At 55.8% G+C, this 17,771-nt stretch overlaps 3 protein-coding genes across 3 annotated transcripts in view; 2 read left to right on the top strand and 1 right to left on the bottom strand.

Moving 5' to 3' along the window:
* Positions 1–5,684, top strand: part of SNX15 (sorting nexin 15) — a 10,030-nt gene extending 4,346 nt beyond the window's left edge. Inside the window, exons 2-8 of the mRNA XM_049643144.1 lie at positions 862–897; positions 1,102–1,222; positions 2,736–2,851; positions 2,952–3,099; positions 3,425–3,568; positions 4,550–4,807; positions 5,132–5,684. Coding sequence (XP_049499101.1) covers positions 862–897; positions 1,102–1,222; positions 2,736–2,851; positions 2,952–3,099; positions 3,425–3,568; positions 4,550–4,807; positions 5,132–5,238 — 930 coding nt within the window. The 3' untranslated portion in view covers positions 5,239–5,684. The remainder of the gene's footprint in view (positions 1–861; positions 898–1,101; positions 1,223–2,735; positions 2,852–2,951; positions 3,100–3,424; positions 3,569–4,549; positions 4,808–5,131) is intronic.
* A 438-nt stretch (positions 5,685–6,122) lies between these two features.
* On the top strand, positions 6,123–8,647 carry SAC3D1 (SAC3 domain containing 1). The gene is made up of 3 exons (XM_049643137.1): positions 6,123–6,211; positions 6,387–6,967; positions 8,043–8,647. Exons 1-3 carry the CDS (start codon positions 6,138–6,140, stop codon positions 8,543–8,545), a joined length of 1,158 nt encoding a protein of 385 aa, XP_049499094.1. The 5' UTR covers positions 6,123–6,137; the 3' UTR covers positions 8,546–8,647.
* A 245-nt stretch (positions 8,648–8,892) lies between these two features.
* NAALADL1 (N-acetylated alpha-linked acidic dipeptidase like 1) overlaps positions 8,893–17,771 on the bottom strand; it is a 10,854-nt gene continuing 1,975 nt past the window's right edge. The window contains exons 5-18 of the mRNA XM_049643205.1: positions 16,327–16,610; positions 16,135–16,239; positions 15,341–15,426; positions 15,114–15,233; positions 12,407–12,492; positions 12,259–12,322; positions 12,107–12,174; positions 11,789–11,880; positions 11,617–11,707; positions 10,251–10,332; positions 9,994–10,167; positions 9,831–9,918; positions 9,631–9,723; positions 8,893–9,284 (exon numbers count right to left, since the gene is read on the bottom strand). Of these exons, the coding sequence (XP_049499162.1) occupies positions 9,098–9,284; positions 9,631–9,723; positions 9,831–9,918; positions 9,994–10,167; positions 10,251–10,332; positions 11,617–11,707; positions 11,789–11,880; positions 12,107–12,174; positions 12,259–12,322; positions 12,407–12,492; positions 15,114–15,233; positions 15,341–15,426; positions 16,135–16,239; positions 16,327–16,610 (1,620 nt within the window). The 3' untranslated portion in view covers positions 8,893–9,097. The remainder of the gene's footprint in view (positions 9,285–9,630; positions 9,724–9,830; positions 9,919–9,993; positions 10,168–10,250; positions 10,333–11,616; positions 11,708–11,788; positions 11,881–12,106; positions 12,175–12,258; positions 12,323–12,406; positions 12,493–15,113; positions 15,234–15,340; positions 15,427–16,134; positions 16,240–16,326; positions 16,611–17,771) is intronic.

Here is a 17,771-nt window from a genome sequence, read left to right as displayed (position 1 = left end):
GGGGGGGGGGTGGGCTCCTGAGTGGCTCAGCTGGTTGAGCATCCGACTTCGGCTCAGGTCACGATCTCACAATTTGTGAGTTCGAGCCCCGCGTCAGGCTCTGTGCTGACCGCCCGGAGCCCGGAGCCTGCTTCGGAGTCTGTGTCTCCCTCTCTCTCTGCCCCTGCCCCACTTGCACTCTGTCTCTCTCTGTCTCTCAAAAAGAAATAAAAATGTAAAAAAAAATTTTTTTAATTAAAAAAAAAAAAAAAAAGAAATGTAACATAGCGACTACAGGGTCTTCTTTCCACCTCAGACCCCAGTCTGCCCTTCCAGAAGGTCACAACCCCAGTGATGGTTCTTCTGTGCTCAGGAGTGTTTGCCCACAGCGTCTCCCTCACTTAAGGAAGGAGGGGCTCCTGGGACGGAACCTGATTCTTTGGAGAACTTGAGGTTCTTTGGTTTCAGTGTGAAATTCAGGGACTTGGCCCTTTGAAGGAACTGAAATAGTGCTCCCTTGGGTGGTACGTAAGCTACAGTTGGAACGACGCAGAGAAGGTTAGTGTGGCCGCTGCAGATGGATGGCATGTAATTCACGAAGGAGCTGAGATAAAAGTTGGGCCGAGGACCGAGGGGTGTGGACGGGTCCTTAGGGACCCTTGCGTCAGGCAGATGACGAAACTGGCGTATGGTAGAAAAACTGCTCCAAGCCACACAAAGCCTCGAAGCCAGGACACCTTGATAGCCGTGGTCAACAGCCAAAGGCACCTGCCCTTTTGAGGGGGGGCTGGGAGGTACCTGGGGCCTCCCTGGATTTTACTGGGTGATGGGGTGTCAGATGTCAGTCTCTGGACTCACCTGGTTCTTGCCTTTCTTCCTCAGTTCATCTCAAAGAGGGACCCAGAGGATGTCAAAGAGGTGAGGCTCCTGGGAGGAAGGGGGACCATTCCCCGATTCCAGATGCAGGAGCAGTAAAGGAACAACTGATCACTCCGCGGCCCTGGGAGGAGGGGGTGCTACGCCCCAATCTGCACACCCACGCTGGGGCCAGGCGGGGGGTGGGGGGCGGGGAAGCCTCTTTCCACCGTTGCCGGCCTGGGTCAAGTCTTGTGTCCCCCTTAGGTGGTGGTCTGGAAGCGGTACAGCGACTTCCGCAAGCTGCATGGAGACCTGGCCTACACCCACCGCAACCTCTTCCGCCGCCTGGAGGAGTTCCCCGCCTTCCCCCGTGCCCAAGTGTTTGGTGAGTGTTCATCCTGGCATTCAGGCCGCAGATGGAGGGACAGGTGGGCAAAGGGGACCCCTGCTGGCGGGGGCTGGATGAGGGGAACCCAGACCGCCAGCAGAGACACTTTTGGGGAGCTGAAGGGCCCTTAGAGACAACCTCCTTCCACACAGGGGGAAACTGAGGCTCAGAGCAGCCTAGCCTTTAGTGTGCGTCTCAGGCCCTTTAACATTCCGTCTTCGTTAGCCCCATTTTCAAGACAAGGCCGCTGGGACGCAGGGTCATGAAGGGGCTTGGCCCGTAAATGGCTAGAACCAGAATGCCTCCCCACAAGCCGGTGTTTCCTCCAGACCCTCGCTGTCCAAAAGCAGCAGCTGTGAGCCAGATGTGGTGAGTCTGAGCTGAGGTGTGCCTGTGGGTTGAATGCACACTGCAATAGAATGTAAATTATCCTGATAGCTTATCTATGGATCCCGTGTCCAAAGGAGATTATTTTGGTTGCTTGGGTGAAATGAAACATATATATAAAGCATTTCACTTAACTCAATATAAAGATATTTATTTATATATTTATATTTATGTATTTATTTATGTATTTTGCAGAGAGAATCTCTTATTTATTTTGAGAGAGAGAGAGAGAGTGTGTGTGTGTGTGTGTGTGTACAGGAGAGGCAAGAGAAGGAGAGAGAGAATCCCAAGCAGGCGCCACGCTGATGGCTGATACAGGGCTCGAACCCACGAACCTTGATATCGTGACCTGAGCGGAAACCAAGAGTCGGACGCTTAACCAACTGAGCCCACCCGGGCGCCCCAAATGGAATATATTATTAACACCGAGTTAACCTGTTTCTTTTTACTTTTTTTTTTTTTTAAACATGGTGACTAGAAAATGACAAATTACGTATGCCACTCATGATGTATTTCTGGGTGGCCGGGACTGATCCGTTACTTGCGTCTGTAGACTTGCGTGAGCTACCCTTTCACAGCAAGAAGAAGGCTTGCTGCTGGCAGGTCATGCCAGGCTGTGGGCAGCACAGCCAGCTGCTCCCCTGGCAGCATGATGACGAGGTCAGAGCTAGGTGACTCTGCAGGACATCTAGAACAGAGCAGGGCAACCGTAAACACAGAGCTACCTGCTGTGTGACCTTGGCCGAGTCACTTCTCTCTCTGAGCCTTACTTTCCTCTCCGTTACATCAAAACCGTCTGAAACTATTTTGTTTCCTGCTGGCTGGCTGCCCTGCCTGTCTAGGATGTGATATCCACGAGAGGAGAGGCCTTGCTTTTCTCTCTTTCGCCTTCTCAACACCAATCTAGCGCATTAGTAGGTGCTCGATAAACATCTGGCAAATGGATGACTAGGGAGCTCGGTCCCTGCTTGCAAGCACCCTCACCCCACCTCCCCGGGAGGAGCCAGGGAAGATGATGGGGAGGACGGCAGCAGGCTGCTGGGATCCTCTCCGGCTGAACCAGGAAAGTGACCCCTGTGGATCACTGCCTCTCTCCCCACCCCTTGTCTTGGGGCGGCCGCAGGCCGGTTCGAGGCCTCAGTGATTGAGGAGCGGCGGAAGGGGGCCGAGGACCTGCTTCGCTTCACCGTGCACATCCCTGCACTCAACAACAGCCCCCAGCTCAAGGAGTTCTTCCGGGTGCGTGTACCTGCTGTCCCTCTTCCCGGGTACCTGGGAAACCTACCTGCCCTCGAGGCCGCGCTGGAGATTTCCCCATCCCTGTCTCTCTCTCCCGCAGGGTGGGGAGGTAACCCGGCCCTCTGACATGTCCAGGGACCTACACATCCTGCCACCCCCTCTGATCCCCACACCGCCCCCTGAGGAACCCTGGTTGCCCCAGCCGCTCCCTGCAGAGAGGAGAGGCCTTGAGGAACTGGAGGTGCCAGGTACATGGGGGGGTGGGGAGGGCGGCAGGGCTGGAGGGTCTGGGGGTGGTGGCGGGCACACACTTCCTCCCCAGTAAAGATTTTCCCCAGTAAAAATTCTGGGGTGTGTTCCAGCCCCTCTACCATTAACCTGCTGAGGAGCTCTAACCAGGCCATTTTCCTTCTCTAGGCTATAGTTTCTTAATCTGTAAAAGGGGCACAACCCTAAACGTGGGCTTATCTGTGCCCTTGGGTGCCACAAGGATTTAATGAGAGGCAATTCCATTTTGAAAGCTGGGGAATGATAAGGACGGGCATGAAATGTCACCAATGATCTATTCCTCAGCGGATCCCCCACCATCCAGCCCTGCCCAGGAGGCCCTGGATCTCCTCTTTAACTGTGGGAGCACCGAGGAGGCATCCGGTTCCCCTGCCCGAGGCCCCCTCACAGAGGCTGAGCTTGCCCTCTTCGACCCCTTCTCCAGGGAAGGTAACAAGCTGGGACAAGCAGAGGGGGGCTGATGTGGGGGCAAGGAGAGTAGGCAGAGCCACTAACTAGCTCATGTCGTGCCTGTGTGAATCCTAGAAAGGAGCCCCCCTTCGGGCAGCCCGCAGCCTTAGTGAGAATCGGAAGCAGGTCCCCACCCCCCATACTCCCCCCTGCCCTGTGCCAGGGCGCATAAGCTGGAGGCCCCTGGACAGTGGGCAACCACAGAGGAAGGAAATGAGCCACCTCCCACCGTGGGATCTCCTCCTCCCTGAGAAAGCTTTGGAACAGGCAGGGGTCACCCTGTCTTCGGAGGGTTTGAGTTCCTTCCATTGGAAGCCCAAGGTGGGGGTTTCCCGGCTGGCTCGGGGTCACGCTGCAGATCTTGAAGGCAGGAGAGGCCTGTCGATCGGGGAGGGGTGAGGCTTGGGTTCAGAGAGCAGCACGGGAGGCCCTGCAGCTGCTGCTGGCAGGTGGAGGCCTCCCACAAGACCCCCCGCCCCCATGGAAGGGGGAAGGCCCCCCATGGAGGGGGTTCTCAACTGAAGTTGTAAGACCTGAGATTCTCTGAATCCGTTATTCTAACATTCCAAGGTTTGGAGCCTTTCTATCCTTGGCCTGGTATGGTTGCTCTAGCATCCTTCCGTTAAACTTTGTGGAGAGAATTCTTACGTTTGTAGATCAACTATAGTCAGGAGAGGAGTAGGCCCAGTGACCCAAACCTCACAAACTAACGTTAGTGCGTACCCAAGGAAAGAATTAGGAAGGTCATTGTTTTTGTTTTTACAAAAGCAAAGGACTGCATCAATTAAATAGGTCATGGCTAGTTTGCTATGCACAAACGGCTCTTGAGTTGCTCAGGCACTGCTTCCCTCCACGTGGAACAGGTTGGTACCTTGATGGGCAAGAGAGTTCTGGGGATGGGCAGCAGGCCCTGGGAAAAGGAGGGCCAGTCTGGCCTGAGTCCTCCATATCTGATTGTAGAAGGTGCGGGCCCCCGTCCAACCCACCTGGGTGAGCTGGCAGCAATGGAGGCGGAGTCTGAAAGGCTGGACCAGGAACCCTGGGAGCCTGGAGGGCAGGAGGAGGAAGAGGAGGAGGAAGAACGGCCCGTCCCTGCATATCTGAGCCAAGCCACAGAGCTCATCACCCAGGCTCTGCGGGATGAGAAGGCAGGTGCCTACCCTGCAGCCCTGCAGGGCTATCGGGACGGTGTACACATCCTGCTACAGGGGGTTCCCGGTGAGTAGGCCTGGAAGGTGGAAGGGCAGGCCCAGAGTCTCAGATAGTGCAGCGAAGGGAAGGGAAGGTGCAAAACAAGCAAGTCCAGGGGGAGAAGTGTTGTCCCTGACCAGGTATATAACCTTGGGCAGTTTCTTTACCTCTTGTGGCCTCAATTTTCTTATTTGTAAAATGGGGAGAATAGATCTGATTCCCAGGGAGCGGGGGGAGCAGCGGGGCGGGTGGGGAGGGGGGAAGATGCATGTTGATGCTCTGTGAACTGTAAGGGGCTGGACCAGGGGTTCTGAACCCAGGTGTCCCAGCTGAACCATTCTCTCTCCATAGGTGACCCATCACCTGCCCGCCGGGAGGGTGTGAAGAAGAAGGCAGCTGAATATCTAAAGCGGGCAGAAGAAATTTTGCACCTGCATCTGTCCCAACTCCCCCCATGAGAGGACATGAACCCCTACCCAGGACGAGCTCCAGCACTGCCAGCCACTCCCTTTTAGTGTCCCTGGGGCCTGGCCCTATATCCTGGTCTTGTAACTCTAGGGGTCATTTCTGTATGTAACTGGACCAAGAATGAGACAAATAATGAATTTGAAGCTCCTTGACCACATCTGCCACCTTGGAATCAGGGACTCCTACTTGTGATCCTGTCTATCTTGTGTGAGCAGCATCTCTGGTCCTAAACTAGCTGTTTACCCATCTAGAACAGGGTTCTGCAAACTATGGCCAGCAGCCACATTTTGCCTAAGTGCCTTTTTCTGTAAGGCCCATGAGCTAGAAAGGTTTTTACATTTTTTAATAGTTGAAAAAAAAAATCAAAAGAATAGTATTCTGTGACAGGTGAAAATTACATGAAATTTAAGTAAGAATAAAATGTGGAACACAATCAGGCTCATTCGTTTAATATTGTCTGTGGCTGCTTTCCCACTACACCAGCTGAGGTGAATAGTGGCAGAGTCGACTAATTCCAATCCGCAAATCCCAAAGCATTTACTATCTGCCCTTTGCAGAAAAAGTTTGCTGACCCCTGATCTAGAAAATAGGGAGAATAGTCTCCAGGGAAACAAGAGTAGAGAATGATAGCAGGACCGACTGAACCAGGTTATTGGGTGAAAAGGATGATGAAGGGGAACCCAAATTAGCGTTAGCCATTTTGGGAGGCGCCCAGAGGCGAAGAGCGAGGGTTTGGCAGGCAGAAACCTGGGAAGGCGTGGCTCTATTCCTTCCCCGCCCCTCCTGCAAAGCGGTTGGTTGCGGAAGGGACTACAAACTGGTGTGTCATGGGAGTGGGCGGGGCTGTGCGCGGTGCATCATGGAGGCTTAAGGGACGCCTGAGCCGGAGATGGTGGCGCTGAACTACAACGCGGGGCGTCTCGGGAGTCCTGCTGGAGGCCTTGTGGGAGGGGCCAAGATTCGGTGAGAGGACGGCGCTTGCCGTTGGGCGGTGGGGACGCTAGGCCCCGGGCGGGGAGGCGGGGCCCCGCCACAATCAGCCAGCTCCGCCGCCAGAGTCCCCGCCAGCCCTCGCGTAGAATGGAGCGATTGGCCGCCGCGGTCCCCGGGATGCTGAGAGCCTGTCCTTTCCCCTCAGCCCACCCATGTCCGGCTGCAAGCTGCCGGTGGGCACGTGCCCGGACATGTGCCCGGCCGCCGAGCGCGCTCAGCGCGAGAAGGAGCGCCGCCTGCACCGCTTCGAGGTGGCGCCGGGGTGCCGCGGCGACCGGCCCCGCGCGGACCCGCAGCGCGCGGTGAAGGAGTACAGGCGGCCGGCCGCCGGCAAGGCCCGGCCCCCGCCGAGCCAGCTGCGTCCGCCGTCCGTGCTGCTGGCCACCGTGCGCTACCTGGCCGGCGAGGTGGCCGAGCGCGCCGACGCATCCAGCGCCGAGGTGGCCAGCTTCGTGGCGGACCGGCTGCGCGCCGTGCGGCTGGACCTGGCCCTGCAGGACGCGGGCGACGCCGAGGCGGCGGGCGTGCTGGAGGCGGCGCTGGCAGTGCTGCTGGCCGTGGTGGCGCGGCTGGGGCCCGACGCCGTGCGCGGGCCAGCGGACCCGGTGCTGCTGCAGGCCCAGGTGCAGGAGGGCTTCGGTTCTCTGCGGCGCTGCTACGCTCAGGGCGCGGGGCCGCATCCCCGCGAGGCCGTCTTCCAGGGCCTCTTTCTGCTCTACAACCTGGGTGAGTACGGGTCCCGGCGGAAGGGCAGGGGCGGGGGCGGGGCGTGGGAAGGGTGCCTCCCTGTAGACGGACGGTGGAGGCCAGGGAAGGAACGGGAAGCTCTACAACCTCACCATTAGCTCCCTCCCCATCCCTGCCTTCTAGATGTCTGTCGAGTCAATGCGCAAGATCCGCCGAGCCCCGACGTGGGCCTTCCGGACTGTCCATTCCCATATTTGGGTCTCGGGTGTTTTTGTAATAAAAGTGGAGAGGACAAGGTTGGAACGGGAAAATTCACCTAAGTGATTTTCAAACTTTTTTAAACCTGCAGTTCAGTGTTGCAAAGCAGCCATGATTATATGCCCATGAGACTTCTGACACAGAAGTTTCAAGACATTAGATCCTCCCTGTGGGTGGATGGTGCGTTCTAATACTATCCTATTTAATTGTAATAAAATGCTCTTGATTTCACAACCCACTAATGGGTCAGAAGCCTTAGTTCACAAAAGAGGCCCGAGGTTCCATTGTCTGTGATTCTCCTGGAAGGGAAGCAGGGGCAGAAGCTCTTTGAAGAAAAGGCCTCACCAGGTAGACAGGGAAGGTGTGGCAGAACCAGCTTCCTCGTCTGTTTCGCAGCTAGGGCAGTGGAGAAAGAGCTGAGTTTGAAGCCAGAAAACAGATTTGTGTGTGTGTGTGTGTCAAATTCTACGTACGAACTCAAGGACAGCCTCAGGCCAAGTCGTGAAATCATCTGGGCCTGTCTCCCTCATCCGAAAACAATGCTTCACTCTGCTAAGAGGACCCAGACTGTTTGAAGGGGCTGTCTCTGCACCTCATTCCAATAAGGCTCAGGAACGGGCTGATGGAGACAGGGGGAGGGAAAGTAAGCTTGGCCCAGGGGAGGGGCGTGGCCAGAGCGGAAGGTGGGCGGCCCAAGGTCGGAGAAGGGCTTGGTGGTAGGCCAGAGGGGGTGGGCGTGGCTGAGGACCTTAGCAGGTGGGAGGCTAGGGTGGGGGAGAGGCCTAACCTGAGGCCGCGGAACGTGGACCTGATCAGAGAAACACACTGAGCTGTCCCCCGGCTTCCGCCCTCACAGGCTCCGTGGAGGCCCTTCATGAGGTTCTGCAGCTACCTGCCGCCCTGCGTTCCTGCCCCGCCCTGCGCAGGGCCCTGGCTGTGGACTCAGCCTTTCGAGAAGGCAACACCGCCCGCCTATTCCGCCTGCTCCGGATCCTGCCCTATCTGCAAAGCTGCGCAGTGCAGTGCCACATAGGCCGTGCCCGCCGGGAAGCCCTGGCCCGCCTCGCTCGTGCCCTGAGCACCCCCAAAGGCCAGACCTTGCCCCTGGGCTTCATGGTCCACCTGCTGGCCCTGGATGGGCCGGAAGAGGCACGGGATCTGTGCCAGGCCCACGGACTGCCCTTGGACGGACAGGAGAGAGTTGTGTTTCTCAGGGGTCGCTACACGGAGAAAGGGCTGCCACCTGCGGGGACCTGCAGTGTGCTGGTGGCGAGCAAACTGGGAGGGCGCACCCTGGAGGAGGTGGTCATGGCGGAGGAGGAAGATGAGGGTGTGGCTAGACGGAAGTCCCCTGCGTGAGGAGCTGTGCGCTCTCCCAGAGCCCAAGAATGGATCCAAGCACTGGTTTCTTTTCTCATCATTCCTACACAATAAAAGGAATTTGTTTTGTAGGGATAATAACTATAATTGATTTATGTGGGGGAGGGCAGGGGGTTATTGAGACACGATAGGTATGTAGGGAGAGAGGAACCGAGCCTGGGCAAGGCCCTAGCCATCTTGGGCCTCAGTTTCCCTGCTGGTCCCTGAGGGGTGGGTCTCGTGGTCGCTGGTTGGCATTATGCATCCCTCCCTTGCCCACGTACCACCAAGAGCAGCTGGTGGTTTTGACACTCCCCACCATCCCCGTCTCCGGATCTTCACCCTCTGCCGACCAAGATCCAGGATGAGGAAGGCTTGTCACTCCCTTCAGGTGTCAACTGGCAGGACCCTGAGCTGTTGTCTCAAGCTCTGGAGGGTCCAGTGATGGTGCCTTAGGTTGGCATCAAGGACGACTGGGGCACACCCAAAAAGAACTCGGGTGGGAGAAGGTTAGGATAAAGGATGGTGGGAGCTGGAGAAAGAGGGCTGGGGTCAGAGGTCAGCCACAGGCCGCAGGGTGGCTGCCGCGCCCTCCAGGGCCACCACCAAGATGCTGAGCTGCCTCTGCACTTCCGCCCAGGCTGCAGATCCTAGGCTCGTGTTCATGGCCCTGGAGCAGGCATTGGCCAGGCCTGGGAATGTGGCTACGGAGCCCGTGCGGGGTGCCCAGAGCACATGGCTGCAAGCAGATATGGGGGAGACGCAAAGTCACTCAGGGACCAGGAGAAGAGGGAGCTTCAGCCTGGAGGGGCCCCTCTCTGTACAGCTAGGCACCAAAGCGCCTCCCCGCCGCCTCAGAAACCTGCGGCCCTCGTCGCAGTGGGGGTGAGAGATGTACGTTATAGCCCCAAGGTGACCTTGATTGATTTGCCTCCCCTCCTTTGAGGCTGATTCCCCACCTGTTTCAAGGGGCTGTGCTGTGCTCTAAAGGCCAGCAGAACTCTGACATCTCTCCGCCCTCAGATGGGTGCCCCTTGCCCGGCCCCCACCGCACAGCACTTGCCAAGAGCCCTGAGCAGGCTCACCTGTAGTATCGTTCCTCTGGGAAGGCTCTCGGGTTTAGGAAGGTCCGTTCCAGCAGCATCAGCTGGTCGTTGAGCATCCGGACCTGCAGGGGGCTGGAAGTGGCAGGACCTTGTCACCCTGGAACCAACAGCCCAGCTGCCAGCCTGCATCCTGCCCCGGAGGCCACCCTCCCAGACACCTGCTTGCTGCCCTTTCTCACTCAGGGGTGTCCTTCTGCAGTGCTGATACGTGTTGGCCCAAGGCCGCGGCTGCCCCCTCAAACTTCGCCACTGCAGTCACCAGAGGCCCTGTGGGCAACAGCCAGCATCTTAGCCCCGGAGGTGCAGGGCTCCCCACACCTCCATGTTAAGGGGGCTCCATACCCAGGCTGATGCTGTGCTGCTCCAACAGGACCCCGAGGTCGCGCTGGGCAGCCTGCAGAAAATTTCGGAGGGTCTCTCCGTAGTCACTGACGTTAAGAGGCAGAAAGAGGCTGTCACTGAGCCTAAGCAGCACGCTCCCTGCTGTCCGGGCCACAGCCTGATGGCTGCTGAAGCCTGCAAGGAATGCCATCAGGCCAGGGCTCAGTCTTCAGCCCACCGCCCTCCAGCCTCAGGATTCCCCCTGCCCCCTTCCTCACCAGGGTCCACAAATTTGTCCACGTAACCAAAGGTGTCAAAGGCCGTGTGGTAGGTGGGGTAGATCCTGGCCGAGGTCTTGCTCTAGGGGAACAAGGCCAAGTGACAGGCTTGAGAGGAGAAGCGGGAGAAGGCGAATCAACAGCGAGCTACAACACAGGGACATTATCTCGAATCATCGCCACGGGTATGAGGTAGGTTCTAGAATTCCCACTTCACAGAGGAGGAAACTGAGGCTCCAGAAGTAAAGTCACCTGCCTGACTCCAAACAGCTAAGAGTAGCAGAACCGGGTCAGGTGCCAGTTTCCTATTTCACGTGAAGAAGAGGGCTTGGGAATCGGACAAGAGGATTCAAATCCCAGCTCTACTGCCCTGCAGCAGTATAGCCATGGATGAGAGAAGTGGCTTCTTGGAACATCAAGCAGGGAGACACAAGCTGGGCGCTCCATATCCCTTATCGCATTTTACCCTCACACCAGTGCTATGAATCACCCCTGTTTTATACTGTTACTTAATCTATTCTGGGGTAAACATTTTTGTCATATTTTAAGATCTCTGGAATCAGGATGCCTCTTTGGTGGTAAGATTTGTTTCTTGGGGCGCCTGGGTGGCTCAGTCAGTTAAGCGTCCAACTTTGGCTCAGGCCATGATCTCGCAGTTCGTGAGTTCAAGCTGAATCTGTGCTGACATCTCGGGGTCCGGAGCCTGCGTCAGATTCTGTGTCTCCCTCTCTCTCTGCCCCTCCCCTGCTCGCACTCTCTCTTAACAATAAATGAACATTTAAACAAATGTTTTTTAAATTGATTTTTTAAAGTAATGTCTACACCCAATGTGGGGCTCAAACTCACAACCCTGAGGTCAAGAGTTGCATGCTCCACTGAGCCAGCCAGGAGCCCAGGATGCTTTTTTTTTTTTTTTTTTTTTTTTTTTTTGAGAGAGAGCACAAGTCAGGAACAGAGGATTCGAAGCGGGCTCTGAGCTGTCAGGGAGCCTAATGTGGGGCTTGCACTCACGAACCATGAAATCATGACCTGAGCAGAGGTCAGATGCTGAACCTACTGAGCCACCCAGGTGCCCTGCCCCAGGATGCTTCTTAAGTCAATGTCACCCTACAACTAACTGGCAGTGTTGCTTTTTTTCCCCCCTGAATAGTGCACATTACCATATTATATCTTAAAATCAGTAGTATCTTAAATTTGATAAATTGACAGGTGAGCATAAACATGTTCAGAGAGGTTAAGACACTGGGCTGAGGTAGCACAGCTACTGAGTGGTGGAGCCGGATTCAGTCTGCACTAGAGCAGCTCTGAAAGAGGAAGGGGATGGTGGAGCTAGGTACGGAGCTGGGAGACAGGAGTGCCTGCTCACCCGGTCATAGGTGTAGGCGATGTCCATGGAGGAGATGCCCAGGAAGTGAATGAAGGGGGCGTAGTCGCTGCCAGCACCCAGAGAGCCCAGGCTGTGGGAAGAAAGATGGTCGGGTTGGAGGCCGCTGGGCCAGCCCGCCCTTCCCGGGCCCCTGTCCTGGCCCTGGGCTCACCTGGGAACCAGGCCGTATTCTGTGCTGCTACGGTTGAAATACCGGATCCAGTTGTCGTAGATGCTGAGGCCGTCGAGGCCCGGTGCGGGGATCTGACCCGGAGAGGAATCCAGTCTGGGGCTGGCCTCCCCCAAGGCCCAAGAGGCCGTCGTCCTCCGCTCTGCCCACTGGAGTCTCCTTCCTATGCATAGCCCTGCGGCTCCTACAAAGCCTGCCCCCAGCCTCAGTCCCCAACACCAGGACCCTCTAATAAGTACCAGCTCCAGCCCCGCCCACCCCGCCTGGGACAGCCCTCCTCCCGGCCCCACCCCCTTTCACCTGTTTGGCCGCGGAGAAGATGACGCTCTGGACCGGGGGTGTTCCCTGAGCCCTCAACGTGGCATTGGCTGCGGGAAGATCAGAAAAGCCTCTATTCAGGCCCCAGGCCCTCATTACCCGCCTCCCCCAGCCAGCCCAGCTGCCCCCCGTACCAAACACGGAGATGTCCACGTTGATGTAGGCCACGGTGCGCTCTTGCAGCTTGCTGAAGAATTCCTGAGGGTGGGAGGACCGACGTCAGCTCAGCGGTGCCCTGCCTCGGGAATCCCCTTGACCGCCAGCCTTGCAGGGCTCACTCACCTCGGTGAATTCTGTGGAGCCAATGAGGCCAAACTCCTCTGCCCCCCAGCTCGCAAACACTATTGATCTGCGGGGCCGCCAGGTTCCTGGGGAGGGGGATAAAGGGCTGGAGGACAGGGTCCCCGGATCTTGGGGTCGCTTGGAAATACTGAGAACGTGGAGAGGAGGAAGGGATGGACGGGGCGGGGATGCCGGAGACAGGAGGTAGGTCCCAGCTACTCTCCAGCCCAGCCTTCTGGCCCAGGCTCCCTCTGGCCTCCTTTTTCCAGCCCCCGGCCTGTGCTATGACCCCACCACAAAATTGCCCCCAATACCAATCTCAGGTGGTCCCTTCTGCCAGGATGCCCTCCCTCCCCCTTCCTTACAGGCATGCTTTGGGTAGCCATCCTGACCCTTGGCCCCCCCAACTGTCTCCTTCAAGCATCCTATGCCAAACTCTTCCGGAACCTTCTCCACTCGGTAATACGACACTGATGTTCTCCTTAGGGCATTATTCATATTAAGCCAGTCCTCAATGCCTTGAGGGAGGGACTGTTACAGTCTCCTTTTCGCAATTGAAACCGAGCCACAGAGAAGTTAAATGACTTGCTCAGGGTTACACAGCTGGTAGGAAGCAGAGCCAGGGTTCAAATCCACAGCCCGGCTCCAGAGTCCAGGGGCTTCACTAGCTGCCCACACTCCCTCTCACTGCCTCTGGCGACCGCGTTTCCATCTCCAATCTCGATGCCACACGGCTCTTGCCGCAGTCTCCAGCCGCCTTCCAGAAGCCTTAGCAGCCCTCGTTCGCCCCTTACCTCCTCCAGACACCCCCTAACCCTCCACAGATGACACATACCACTACCACACATGCAATGTGTGATCCTGGATTGGCCCTTGAACCAGAAATTTCTTTTGCTTTAAAGGTCATTATGAGAACAACTGGGACCATTGTTAATTTCCTGATTCTGGTCACTGTATGGTGGTTATGAAGGGAAACGCTCTTGTTTTTAGGAAATACACAGTTTATGGGTAAAAGTCCAGCATTTCTGCAACTTTCAAACACTCCAGAAAACAAAAAGAGAAAGAGAAAACAAGGTAAAAATCCTGATATCAGGAGTATCTGAATGAAGGGTGTCTAAGGCTTCTTTGTACTATGTTGGCAAGTCTTTGCGTAAGCTTGAAATTATTATTTTTTTAAATTTTGTAATGTTTTTATTTATTTTGGAGACAGAGAGAGACAGAGCATGAGCAGGGGAGGGGCAGAGAGAGAAGGAGACCCAGAATCCGAAGCAGGTCCCAGCATCTGAGCCATCAGCACAGAGCCCGACACGGGGCTCAAACTCACGGACCAAGAGATCATGACCTGACCCGAAGTCGGATGTTCAACCGACTGAGCCACCCAGGCGCCCCAGAAATTATTTCAAAATAAAAAACTTGAACAGCAACGACAGAGACAGAAATTCCTGCCCTTGTAACGGGGATAAAACCACAAGCTCAGCCCCCCTCCACTTATCAGTTGATCTCTACCATGCCTGTGATTTCGCATGCCATTTATGCCACCAACTCCCCAGTTTATCTCTGGAGTCTCTATTCTGACCTGGAGATCAGCACTTTCAACTGCCTGCTTGCCCTCTCCCCGGGGGGAATGTCTCCTAGGCCCCTCAAAATCCATGTGTGAACGGGCACGCATGTATAACGATGTGATCTGTGACATCAGTAACGTAAAGAGGAAAGACAGCGCTTTCTAGCAGTAGAGTTTCCTATGAGATTAACTTGGTATCCATTCAAATTATGGAGTGATAACTTTAGCATGTTATAGGTAATGGAAGATGAAAAAGTTCCAGAGATGGATGGGGGTGATGGTTGTACAACACAGAATATACTTAATGCCATAGTTGTACACTTAAAACTGGTTAGAAGCGCAAATTGTATGGCACGTATATTTTACCACACACACACAAAAGCTAAAAAAAAAAAAAAAAAATCAACATGTAAAGAACTAACCTCATGTTCTTCCCCCTCGATCTGCCCTCTGACCCCAATTTGTTTTTCATAAATGGCACGGCCATATATAGGTTGCTCAAACCAGCAATCAGGGAGCCAGGAGTCCTCCACTCGTCCTCTCCCGCACCTGTGACACCCACAGACCTCCTTGCCATTGCCCCCACCTTGGCCCGAGCCCACTATCCCTCCTGGCCCTGAGGATGCCAAGGCCTCTGACGGGTCCCTCCATGTAGGGCCTTCACTCCCCATAACCTCCCCATTTGGAGCAGGAGAAACTGTGACCACCGTTGTCTTTACACACGGCCACTCAGGTGTTCACTGTGGGGTCTGCTGTGCCTAGAACTGGCTTGGCACGTAGTAGGCATACGGGACATGTTTGTTGAGTTAACGACTGCCTGTCATCCCCGCCTCAACTAGGCTGAAGGCAGAGCCCGGGCACTGCCTTCCTTACGGTGGCACCCGGCTTCCCTCCACTGGAGGGACACAGGAGGCTCTCAGAAGCCACCGCACGAGCTCCCCATGTCCCACTGGGCGACCGGAGCAAGGCCAGGGCTGGTGTCCGTGCAGGTCGTCCCCCAGGGCCCTCAGGCTTGGCACAAGTGGGCACTGGAGAGTGAGAGAGAGGAGGTGGGAGAGGGCTGGGTGGGGGAAACTGGGGGAGGAGTGAGCTGCGGGTGACCTCCTGCTGGGAGAGTCCCTAGACCGGGGACGGGGGTTGCCTCACCCTTCTTTAGCAGGGTCCCCAGGACTCGGGAGAGCTCCAGGAGGACGGCAGTGCCACTGCTGGGGTCCACGGCCCCGTGTACCCAGCTGTCCCGGTGGTTTCCGTACAGCACGTAGCGGTCTAGAGAGACGAGCAGAGGCTCAGAAACCAGGGAAGAAGGAGGGTGGGCGGGGCCAGCCGGGCGGAGCGCAGGGGGCGTGGTCAGGGAGCTCCGACGGGGCGCTCACCGGGCTCCACCGCCCCGCGGATGATCCCCAGGACGTTGGAGGAGTTCCGCAGCTCCAGGCGGTTGTGGACGCTCACGTTCACCTGGCTTGGGGAGCCAAGGGGGCGAGCAGAGTCTTGGCCCTGCCCACTCCCCCTCACAACCCAATACAGGGGAAACTGGGACCCAGAGCGAGAAAGGGACACCACGAGGTCACTTGCCCAGAAGTACCTGGAGAGGCAGCAAGGCTAGAGCCCCGCTCTTTAGAGTCCGTTCTTTTCACGGACTGACTTACTCAGGTGAGAGTATTTATTGGATACTTAGTGTAGGCCTGCACCTTACTAGGCTCTGGGCAGGGCCTGAGACAGACACAGCCCCGCCCTTGGGGGGACATCCCTCCCCTGAGCGAGACAAACCACGAGGAAGACAGCACCTGCAGGCGGTGAAGGGGTGTGGCGAAGACAGTAACAGGTTGACCTGTAAGAGGACACCTGGTGGCGGATGGGGGGAGGACAGGCCAGGAGTGGCAGGAGCGCGGGGAATGGTGTTCAGGCAGAGGGAGCAGCAAGCAAGCGCAGAGGCCTTGGTTTGGGAATGAGTTCAAGAGAGAGAGGGTGGCTGGAGAGTAGAGGGTGTAGATGAAGGGCGGGTGGAACCCCACAGGGCCTTGTGGCTTCCCCAAAGACAAGACAGATATTTTGGAGTCAGGGGAAGGTTGGGAGAGAGAAGAAAGGAAAAGGCCAGGCCTTGACGTGGGCAGAGAAGCATAACAAGGGAAGAGGAGAGGAGCCTTGAGGAAGCGGGGCCCCACCTCACCTGTCTGCTGGGAAGTCTCCATCAGGTCGGAAGCCAGGCCCCAACTTGTAGTCACAGCCCAGTGCTCCCTGCCAGGCAGCTGGGGCCGAGGTTCCCTGGAGGTTACTGAGGAGGAGGTGGAGGGTGTGGGGGTTGGAGGTTGGCGGCCACTGGATTGCGGGCAGGGGCCCCCGGGGGGGCGCCAGAGCTTACCAGAGAAGGATTTTTGCATCCTCAAAGCCAATGGGCTGAGTGGGAATGGGAGGAAATCCAGAGACAGTATCAGGGTTCAGGCGGAAGGAAGAAGGATTGGCCGGAAGGTAGGGAGTCAGAGGATCCCCAAAATACTCATAGTAGGAGCCTCGCTCCACCCCTGAGGGAGGCAGGCGCCAAGAGTTCGGAAAGGTCTGGCTGGCGGAGCTGTGCCCATCGTTGATGTCTGCGGGGTCCGTGTACACCAGCACCCCAGCTACCCCGTGCTTGGCCGCATTGACAGCCTGCAGGAGGGGGATGAGGTTGTGTTTAGGGGAAAGGAGAGGGGATGTCATGTCCTGTTCCGCTCCCTCCCTCACTGCGGCAGCCAGGATGGATCTGTCTTCCCACAGGCAAGATGATGCTCGCACAAGTCATTTACTGCAGCCCTGCTCGAGGGAGCAAAAGACTGCTGGACATAGGCAGGTCGATGCTCATGAGCAGGGCTGTCACGTGATCGGAGGCATCGCACAAGGGCACCCTGGGCAGCTGCGTAGGAGAGCAGGGCCACTGCTCACAGGAGCCAAAAGGCAGAAGCAGCCCAAGTGTCCATGGGCAGAATGAATGGATAAGCCAATGTGTGGTATACAGCACGCAAGAGGCAATTACTCAGACTTGAAAGGCAATGAAGTTCTGCTACAACATCGATGGGCCTTGAAAACATTATGCTAAGTGAAGAAGCCAGGCACAAAAAGTTAGTATTGTGTGATTCCTCTTATATGAGGTTTCTAGAATAGGCAAACTCATATAGCTGGAAGGTAGAATAGAGGTCACCAGGAGCTGGGGAGGGAGAGAGGGGACGTTATTTTTAGTGGGCACAGAGTTTCGTTTGGAATGATCAGGAGTTCTAGAAATGGACGGTGGTGATGGTTTGCACAGCATTGTGAAGCTACTTAATGCATCTGCATTGGACCGTTAGAGATGGTTAACACGGTCAGTTTATACTGGTATATTTTAGCACAATGAAAACAAAATAGTACATAGAAAGAAAGAAAGAAAGAAAGAAAGAAAGAAAGAAAGAAAAAGAAAGAAAGAGAACAAGGACACAATTTGTGTGCCGAAGGAGAATCATCTCCAGGATGTATTAAGGTGAAAAAAAGCACACCTTGAAAAGGTGGGTATAGTATGCTGCTTTTAAACAAAAAGAGGGAGAAATAAAAATATATATTCATATGCATTTCTTCCAAAAGAAACTGTGGATAGATTCCTCTTTGGAGGATGGCATGACAGGAAAGCTTTTGGACTCTAAACTTTTTTTCTCTTTTTAACTGGAAATTCTATAATTTGTGTAATTCCATTATGGCTCTTCCTCTTTTCTCTTTTGCAGATCTTATTATGGGCACTTCTCTTTTTTTTCCTAAGTTTATTTATTTGAGAGAGAGCATGTGTGCAAGGGGGGGGGGGGG

Source organism: Panthera uncia, chromosome D1 (genome assembly GCF_023721935.1).
Source record: "Panthera uncia isolate 11264 chromosome D1, Puncia_PCG_1.0, whole genome shotgun sequence".
Classification (NCBI taxonomy): Eukaryota; Metazoa; Chordata; class Mammalia; order Carnivora; family Felidae; genus Panthera; species Panthera uncia.
The sequence above is the reverse complement of the archived record's forward strand: the minus strand, read 5'-3'. Positions and strand labels throughout refer to the sequence as shown.